The sequence below is a fragment of the Leptonychotes weddellii genome, chromosome 1 (assembly GCF_054177405.1).
Source record: "Leptonychotes weddellii isolate Sample4059 chromosome 1, ASM5417740v2, whole genome shotgun sequence".
In the NCBI taxonomy this organism is placed as follows: domain Eukaryota; kingdom Metazoa; phylum Chordata; class Mammalia; order Carnivora; family Phocidae; genus Leptonychotes; species Leptonychotes weddellii.
In genome coordinates, this window is record NC_138369.1 from 43266607 (window position 1) to 43276405 (window position 9799).

At 42.8% G+C, this 9799-nt stretch overlaps 1 protein-coding gene and 1 long non-coding RNA gene across 5 annotated transcripts in view; one reads left to right on the forward strand and one right to left on the reverse strand.

Moving 5' to 3' along the window:
* Positions 1-4296, reverse strand: part of RAD18 (RAD18 E3 ubiquitin protein ligase) — a 100712-nt gene extending 96416 nt beyond the window's left edge. For all 3 annotated transcript variants that reach the window (XM_081821753.1, XM_081821749.1, XM_006736570.3), the window contains exon 1: positions 4162-4296. In XM_081821753.1, the coding sequence (XP_081677879.1) occupies positions 4162-4212 (51 nt within the window). In that variant the 5' untranslated portion in view covers positions 4213-4296. The remainder of the gene's footprint in view (positions 1-4161) is intronic.
* The window catches only part of LOC145721812 (uncharacterized), a 30814-nt gene extending 23426 nt beyond the window's left edge, over positions 1-7388 (forward strand). Inside the window, exons 3-4 of one of the 2 annotated variants that reach the window (XR_014145726.1) lie at positions 3898-4429; positions 6481-7388. This is a non-coding gene — a long non-coding RNA (uncharacterized LOC145721812). Of the gene's footprint in view, positions 1-3897; positions 4430-4845; positions 4956-6480 lie in introns of those variants that run through there. The other variant, XR_014145725.1, reaches the window with a different exon arrangement.
* Positions 7389-9799: the final 2411 nt, after the last annotated feature.

Consider the following 9799-nt stretch of genomic DNA (forward strand, 5'->3'; position numbering starts at 1 on the left):
CCTGAAAAGTTACACAATAAAGAAATAATAGTAACAGAAGTAAAAAAAATGGATAAAGGACAGATTGGGAGGGAGACTTTTACTCTTTGTTTCACATTTTTAAACCATGAGTGTATTACCTAAATTTTAAAAATAAAAACAAAAAAAGACTGATGTCACTAACAATCTATATGATGAAATATTATGTAGCCACTTAAAAAAAAAAACAAAACACGCTTTCAAAGAATAATTAATGCCATGAGAAAATGTTCATGTTTTAATGGAAACTTAAAAAAAATCATAGAATCTACAATACATTACAATAGAATTATACAGTTTAATCTCCCTAACAATCTTATGAAGTCTATAGCACCTATTCCAGTTTTACAGATGAAGCCTACAGTGCTTATAAGTGGTCGAATCAAACCCAAGAAGTCAACTCCAAAGTGATCCCAAATTTTAAATGCATATACACATCATACACGCACATTAAACAGCAAAATATTAAACCATGGTTACCTCCAGATGGTAGGGTGATGGGGAACTTTCATTTTCTCCTTTATCCTAATCGGAATTTTAATTTTTTCTACTATATACACATACTCCATTTATAATCTGCCAAAACCAAAAGTCCTGTTACTATAAAACCAGGGAAATAAACATAAAAATGCCAAAATCTTCCATTATTTTGGATGGTAAGCTACCACTGACACAAAAAGCTAGAGGACTGTGTTGCACACCAATTAAGAGCAGAGGCGGGGCTAGAAGTCAGAGTCCTGGCATCTCTATTGTGCTTTCTTCTATATACCACCCTCTTCTGGAGGAGTGGTTCTGACACATACTGAGCAAGATTTGTGGAAGGTGACACTGTATCAGATGAGCTATAATATTTTTATACAAACTTCTAGTCATACCATTTCAAGAGCGTAACATGCACTCCACTAAACAGAGAGCAGTTAAGTGGATGCTCTAGGACTTCTTCAACTTAGAAGAGGGGAAAGTGGAAGGGGAAAGTAGGAAATGAGTGAAAAGACTTAATACCTAGAGGAAAGGTTCTTAAGTTTTTTGGGTCACAGATCCCCTTATACATATGAATAAAAACTACGAACTCTCTTCTCAAAAAAACCTACACAAACAAAACTCTTATAAATAATTCTGGATACAAAAGTCTTTCCATGGATCCTAGGTTAGCAACGATGGATTTGGAATCAGATTTTATTTAGTATAAGAAAGAATTTCAAAATTAGCTGCTACTTCCAGGAGCAGCTAATTCCTGGAAAAAGTTCAAGCAAAAACTAGGTGAGAAAATGACAAATACATTACAAAGAGATTAAAATACATAGATCAGTGGAAGAGGAAAGAGAGCCCACAAATAAACCAACACCTATACAGTCAATCTACAACAAAGGAGGCAAGAATATACAAAGGGGAAAGGACAGTCTTTTCAACAAATGGTGTTGGGAAAACTGCAAAAGAATGAAACTAGACCACTTTCTTATACCATACACAAAATAAATTCAAAATGGATTAAAGACTTAAATGTAAGTCCTGAAACCATAAAACTACTAAAAGGAAAAATAGGCCGTAATCTCTCGGACATCACCTGAGCAACATATTTATAGATATGTCTCCTCAGGCAAGGGAAACAAAAGCAAACATCAACTATTGAGACTACACAAAATAAAAGGCTTTGCACAGCAAAAGAAATCAGCAACAAAACAAAAAGGCAACCCAGTGAATGGGAGAAGATGTTTGCAAATGATATATCCAATGAGGGTCAATATCTAAAATATAGAAAGAACTTACACAACTCAACACCAAAAAAGCCCCAAATAATCCCATTAAAAATGGGCAGAGGACCTGAATAGACATTTTTCCAAAAAAAGACATACAAATGGCCAACAGATGCATGAAAAGATGCTCAACATCACTAATCATCAGGGAAATGCAAAACAAAACCATCCTGAGATACCACCTCACACCAGTCAGAATGGTGTGAATCAAAAAAAGAAATAACAGGTGTTTGTGAGGATATGGAGAAAAGGGAGCCCTCCTGCACTGTTGGTAGGAATGTAAATTGGTGCAACCACTATGGAAAACACTGTGGAGTTTCCTCAAAAAACTAAAAACAGAAATATTATGTGATCCGTAATTCCACTACAAGGTATTTACCCAAAGAAAATGAAAACACTAATTTGAAAAGACACATGCACCCCTATGTTTATTGCAGCATTATTCACAATAGCCAAGATAGGGAAGCAACCCATGTCAGTGAATAGGTGAATGCATAGAGAAGATGCGGTGCATATATATACAATGTAATATTACTCAGCCCTAAAAAAGAATAAGATCTTGCCATTTGTGACAACATGGATGGACCTAGAGGGTATTATGTATGCTAAGTGAAATAAGTCTGACAGAAAGACAATACCATATGATTTCACTTTTATGTGGAATCCAAAAAACAAAGCAAATGAACAAACAAAAAACAGACTCTTAAATACAGAGAACTGGTGGTTGCTGGGGTGGGGGGGATTGGGCAAAATAAAGAGTAGTAATAGGTATAAACAATTAAAATAAAATAAAGAGCTATTAAAAAAACAGAAAAGAAAATACTGGAGGGGGCTGGCTTTCCACCATGATTCTAATATGGGCTCAATCAACTCCATCACTGAACACTCTCAGGTGCTGTGGTGAGACATCAAATCCGTAGAAGACATGGAACCTGCCTCTAAAGAACTCTGGAAGTTGTGGTAAAATATGCTTAAATCTACAAAGCAAGAAGCTTTACAAAGCTTTTACTTCCTTTATCCAATTCAATCTTCAAAATAACAAATAAAATAACAAATAAAAAGGGGGGAAAGAAACAACACATGTTAAGTGCTAATAATTATAATAAAGACATATTAACTGAATGCTTACTCCTTCCAGATACTTAGAACCTTCAACCAATTAGCAAATAATCTTTAAGCATGCACTATGTGCCAGACATTGTGTTAAGCACAGTGAATAAGCCAGCTAGAATCCCTATTCACACAGATCAACTCATTTAACCAACACTATAAACTGTTTATTTTTGTCTCCACTTTACAGTTGAGGAAATTCAGGCTCAGAGAGGTTGAGTAACCAACCCAAGATTAACACAGTTAAATAAGAGCCAGAGACCAGATTTAAGCCAAGACCACTGGAACTCAAATCTATGTTCTCCTCCAAAGTACCTTGATACCAAGGCCACCACAACTCCAAAACTACATCTTTCCTAGATCCTTCCCCAATGTCAGCTTTTCACGATGGGGCTATCTCAAGTCCCCAAGCACCGTAGATGACACTGGTGACGGCAAGAAGAAAGGCCTTATACTTACTTTAACCTCCCCCAAGTCCCTTCACTTAATCCTCAAAGTCAGTCTTATGAGTCAGCGGGGACAGATACCATAATCCCCATATTTACCACACTGAGGAGTAGAACTAGAAAGTGATCTTGCACACAGTCACAAACAGAAATACATAATTACAGATCAAGAAGAAAAACGAAGTAACTGATTCTTAGCTAGCACAGCAAAATGTGTTTGCTCTTCTTGATCAAGCACACAGGGCTCACTGCTACTGTAAATGGAACTGGAATGCCTTGCCAAGAACAACCATGTTATTTAAGTGAAATAATATAATGAAATGAAAGGCTAGTGCTGAGCCTGAGCCCTGATCTCGTTTAAAAGAGATACAAACTGTTAAGAGTTAGGACACGTCAGGAGAAGCCAATCAGCACTAGGTAGTTATAAGAAATGAAAAAATGTCAAGGAAATGGGAAATTCTCAAATAATGTGCCGCAAGAGTTTACATATGCTTGACATGTAGTAGGCCCTCAGAAAGGGTTAGTTGTCACTGTCGTTTTCACTGTTTAGAGTGACTATTTTTCTCGAGGTCATTGTTATTGCTGTGGCTGAACCGCTTAATACCCGGTTCCATAAGACGGCCAACCTAAGCTCACCACGAGGGACCGAGGCCTGACCCCGTCACTTCTCGGCAGGAGGAAACTGAGGCCCAACTCTACCAAGTCGCTAAGTGGCAGAGCAGAGCCGGGTACCCTGGCCCAGCTCGCACCTCGCGCCTCCCCTTTTCTCCTTCTCACACCGGGACTGGCCTCCCGCGGACACCCGGGAACTCCCACCTCCCCAGAGCACTCACCTTCATGACTGCCAGGCCTGGAGGCCACCGAGGCTCGACTAGGGAGTCCATGGTCTCTCCTAGGTAGGCCGGTGGGGGTTCCAGCACCCACTGGCCTCCAGCGCGCCACCGCTACTCGAAATTCCCCGCGCTACGGCGTTACGTCACCAGTCAGCGACGCGCCTGAGGCGTGTGCGGAGCCTGCTGGGAGTTGTAGTACAAGGGCAGAGCGCGGCAAAGACGCTCTCACTGCGCACGCGCCAAGCTTCCCCTTTGCTTCTCAAGGCAGGTAAGTGGCTAAAAAGCCCACATCATGTTTTGTAGCAGACCCTTGTTAAATAAATGCCTGTTGACTGTTAGGAAAAGACAGTCAGGAATCAAACTAAATCCAGACCTTGACAAACCGTTCAAGGTCTAGCCTCATGCCTCCTCCTCACGTTGCCCTCCGTGATTGCTATACGGATCTGTCCCTGCTCTCAGTAGGGGTTTTCATATCTATTATTTCATCTCACCCATCACAACACTAAGAGATAAATGTTACCATTGTTAGTCTACACAAGAGAAAGCTTCCGCTCAAAAAAAGTGAATAGAGTTTCCTTGAGTCATAGAGTGTCATTGCCCAGACTACAAATAAGGGCCTCTGGACTTTAAACAGGAGTGCTTTCTTTTCTCAAAATAAAATTTTGATTTTATTTTTTTCTGCAGGGATAACCACCTTAACTCTGGCGTGTAGCCTTTCAGATGTCCAATGCAGATATACAGATACAGCTTTTTCCCCCACAAATATTATTATATTAAATGCATAGCTTTGTCAACTTGAGTTTTCTGTTTATTTAACCATACATCTTAAGACCTCTCCGTATTAATAATGTACATATTTACCTCATTCTTTTTAATAGCCACATAGTCCATAACATAGATGTACCACAGTTTATTTGCCTACCATACTGTGGAGCATTTGGGTTATTTCCAGTTTTTCACTATTGCAAAGAGTTGCAATGAACACACTACCTGTATAAATCTTGGTGCACTTGGGCCAAGGTATCTGGGGGCTGATTTCCTATAAATGGAATTACTAGGTTAATTTGTGAATTTGTTTCCTCTTTTAAAATTATGATAGCACTATATGATTTTCCAAAGACGCTGATTTATACTAATACATTTATACATTTATACTCTCACCAGGCAAGTATAAAAATGCCTGTTATCAAAAAAAAAAAAGAATGCCTGTTATCCAAATGTGAAGCTGACCAGCACACCACCCAGTCTGCCCATTTGACTCAGTACTCACCCACGGCTTGATGTGGGTCTCTATTGCACCAGGTCTCAAGACCAGCTGGTCAGCAGTTACGTTGCTCAGGGCAGACCCCTGCTGCTTGCTACTGCTGCCCAACATAGTCCATGCATTCATTCATTCAACTTTTTTTAAGTGCTTACCCTTGTCCAAGCACTTGAGCTACCCTACGAAGTAGGCAGAGGTGAAGTTGTTGTCGTCATCATGCAGACAAAGACACTGAGGCTCAGAGAGGTTAAGGCTTTGCTTTTTTCGGCCATCTTCATAAGAAACTCTGGCCTCCAAGCCAGAGCTGTATTCAATTGATTTTTCCCAGCCTGTGCCCAAATATTCATTGGGCACTAATATTAACAGCATTTGGACAAAGGACTTTAATACCCATTACAATAATAGCTGACATTCATTAGGCACTTGCATGCAAAGTACTGTTCCAGGTGTTTTTATACAATTTGACTTATTTCAGACTCACTCCAACCAAATGAGGAAAGGGGACTAAAAAGATAACTTGCTTAGGGCATTCTGCTGGTAAGTGGAAGAGGAAGGATTTGAACTCAGGCAGTCTGGCTTAAGAGTCCATATTAACCATTACAGAATAGTCTCATAAAAAAAAAAATCATCAGGAGAATTATTCCCATTTTATAGATGAGGCCACTGAGTCTCAGAGAGGTAAAGGGATTCATTCAAGATCACACAGCTTGTTAGTGGCAAAGTCCAGCCTTGAATCTGGGTCTTTTAACCCACCATAAAAGATCATCCGCTGACACTTTACGGCGGAGTAACTGAGCAGACAAGGCCTCCCAGGTCAGAGATCTGAGACTCCCAGGGTGCCTCACTTTGTGGGCCTCCAACAGGACGGTGGGGAGTGGCCTAGAGGGGTGGAGGGTCAGGGGGCTGCAAAGGGTTTGTATCAACCAATCAGAAAAGGGCATGCAAATGAACTCCAAGAGGCGTTGCCGGAAGTGGATAATGGGGCGGGGGACACAGGCTTGGAGAGACTAAGAGCAGGTCCCAGAGCTGACTGCACTAGTGATCTCCCCTTTATATAGTACTTGTAGGTTGAAGATGACAAAAGGCTGAGAAGGTGAGAGAAAAAGAAGAGAGAGAAAAGAGAAAAAGAATAAGGAAGGAGAAAGAGAGAGAAAGAAAAGCATTCTTCCCGTTGATTCAACCATGAAGACAGATTTGGGACAGGCATCACTTGTTGGTCCTGGGCTCCAGATCCATCTCTCCATCTCTGGAGAGCCTCCAGGGCAGCGCCCAGTGCCGTTCATCTCTGAGTTCCTGCCACCAGCTGCTCAGTGCGACTGAGGAAGTGAATCACCGGAATCAGCCCACATTCCCGTGAATCTCTTCCTCGCAGGCTGAACGATACACACTTCCTGCCCTCTTCGACAGTGCCTACTCAAGCCCAACTCTGGGCCCGGAAAGGAAAGTCCAAGCAACAGCACAAGCAGCTTCTGAAAGCAGCTCAGACTTCAGGACAAGGCATTTGCCTTGCCCTCCCCATGGTATTTACCCGACCCCTTGGAGCTAATCTGCTCTAACAAGCTGCTGTTTTCGCAGACATTCTCCTTCTGTTAGATCAATAAAGAGACTACTTCCTTATTCAGGAGTGAAAACAAAATGTTCCATATTTAAAAAGCAGGCTAATGCTCAGAAGAATCTCCCTTTGCACTTAGCACAAAGTGACGATCTGGGGTAGGGCCACCAGAGAAAATACAGGATGCCCTGTAAATTTCAATTTCAGATAAACAGCAAACAATTTTTTCGGGGCACCTGGGTGGCTCAGTTGGTTAGGCGACTGCCTTCGGCTCAGGTCGTGATCCTGGAGTCCCGGTATTGAGTCCCATGTTGGACTCCCTGCTGGGCGGGGAAATTGTTCCTCCCTCTTATCCTCCCCCCTCCTGAGAGAGCTCTCAAATAAATAAGTAAAATCTTAAAAAAAAAAAAAAAACAGCAAACAATTTTTTAATATAAATATATCCCAAATATTGTACATGACATATTTACACTTAAAAAGAGATTCACAGGGGTGACTGGCTGGCTCAGTCAGTAGAGCATGCGACTCCTGATCTCAGGGTTATGAGTTAGAGCCCCACGTTGGGCATAGAGATTACTTTAAAAAAATAAAATAAAATCTTTAAACAAAAAAAGATTCACTGTTTATCTGAAATTCAAACTTAACTGAGAATCTTACAGTTTTATTTGCCAAATCGGACAACCCTAATCAGGGAAACATCCTCCCAGGGGATTGTGGAGGGCAGCCAGGCTGCACCCCGAGGCCTCCCAGGGCCCCGAGTTCCTTTGCAGTGTCTCTCTTCATCACATTCCTCTCTGTTCTCCATTCTCTCCCCCTGAGGACCCATCCTTGCTCTGGTCCTGGGAGGGAGGACTGAAGGAGCTTGGGACCTAACCCTCCTTTCTTCGCGCCCTTCTTCCCCTCCCCTATTGAGCCGCTAGGGGGTGCTAAAGCAGCCCTTCTTGTGGAAGGGTGTGGAATCACCTTCTGTGCTGGAAGGTGGAAGTGAACAAGAGAGCCGTGGTCCCTGCTCTCAAGGAACTGACGCCCTGGGGGGAGGATGGGGCCCAGACAGAAACAAGCAAGAATGTAAGAAAGTGAATAGAGGGGCGCCTGGGTGGCTCAGTTGGTTAAGCGACTGCCTTCGGCTCAGGTCATGATCCTGGAGTCCCAGGATCGAGTCCCGCATTGGGCTCCCTGCTCAGCGGGGGGTCTGCTTCTCCCTCTGCCCTCTTCCCTCTCGTGCTCTCTCTCATTCTCTCTCTCTCAAATAAATAAATAAAATCTTTAAAAAAAAAAAAAAGAAAGAAAGTGAATAGAGAACTTAATAAAATGCTTAAGTGATACGGAAGCAAAAAATGATGATGTCATAAAGAGTGGGGAGCATTATAAACTGGCTGATGTGGGAAGTCCTCTCAGAGGGTGACATTGGTGTCAGGACCCAACTAATAAGACAGGGGCAGCCATGCAGAGACCTGGGGGTAGAAGGCTCTGGGCCTTGATAAAAAGTTTGGATTTTAATCCATGTTAACTCAGGCAAGTTATTGAACCTCCCTGCACCTCAGTTTTCTTATCTGTAAAATGGGGATGATAATAGTATTTGCCTCATAGTCACGTCATGAGAATTCCATGAGTTTTTGTAAGGAAGGTGCCTGGCTCAGGGCCTGGCAACTAACGAGAGCTGTATAAGTATCAGCTGCCATTGTTAGAATGCGGCTGTGGGCACGGAGGGAAACCCTGGGGGGTTTGGGGGGGGGGGGCGGGGAATAACATGATTTGACTTACATTTTATTTTTTTTAAGATTTTTTATTTATTTATCTGACAGAGAGCGAGCATAGGCACGGGGAGCAGCAGGGACAGGGAAAGGGAGAAGCAGACTCTCCGCTGAGCAGGGAGCCCGATTCAGGACTCGATCCCGATCAGAGAGGAAGAACTTTTAAGGGAGGGAGCTGTATTACTCAGGATTCTTTTGGTTACAAGTGTTGAGTTAGAAAGCCAACTCAAAATGGCCTCATCAAAAAAGGGGATGTATTAGTTTATGTAACTGGAAAATCCAGGAGTAGGTAGGTATTCAGGTGTGGCCTGATCCAAGTGTTTTCAGATTAGTCTCTTTCCTTTCCTCTCAGTCTCTCCTTCTTAATGCCTTATATCTGCTTTCTTCAGTGTAGGCTGAACAAGCAGCCTCTTCGGGTGTGGCGGCAAACACGGCTTCCAGAAGCTCTGAGACTGTATCCTGCTAGTGCAGCTGCCTAAGCAGGAAGAAAAGCCCTCGTTCCCAATAGTCTCCAGCTAAAGTACCGGGTTGAATCTCATTGGCCAGAATCGGGTCCCACGCCCATCCTTTGCCCAATCATTGTGCCTCAGATGGTCTAGGTCTGAGTTTGGGGGTAGGGGTGGATACCCCAAATGAACACTGGGGTGCTGTATACAATAAAAGAGGGAATGGCTGCTTGTAAACAGGCAGATTGCAAAGATGGTTGTAAATTCTTCCCCTTCCTGTATCCACGCCTCTTTATGATATGACTCCTTCCTTCAAGACAGGGATCTGTTTTCCACGCCTTGAACCTGGGCGTGGTCATGTGACTTGCTTTGACCAATGACATTAACAAAGGCGAAGCAAGCCGAAGCTTGAAAAGTGCCTTTGCACTAGAGCTTGCCCTTTCTCTTGCTGCTCTTGGAAACCTTACCACCACCACCCGAACAAACGCTCAGAGTTCCTTGGACAATGAGATAGGTGGCCAAGTCATCTTTGTCATCCCAGCTGACACAAAGCCACCTACAAGACATGGGAGTGAGGCCATCCTAGACTATCCAGCCCCAGTCAAACCCCCTGCCATCCCAGAGA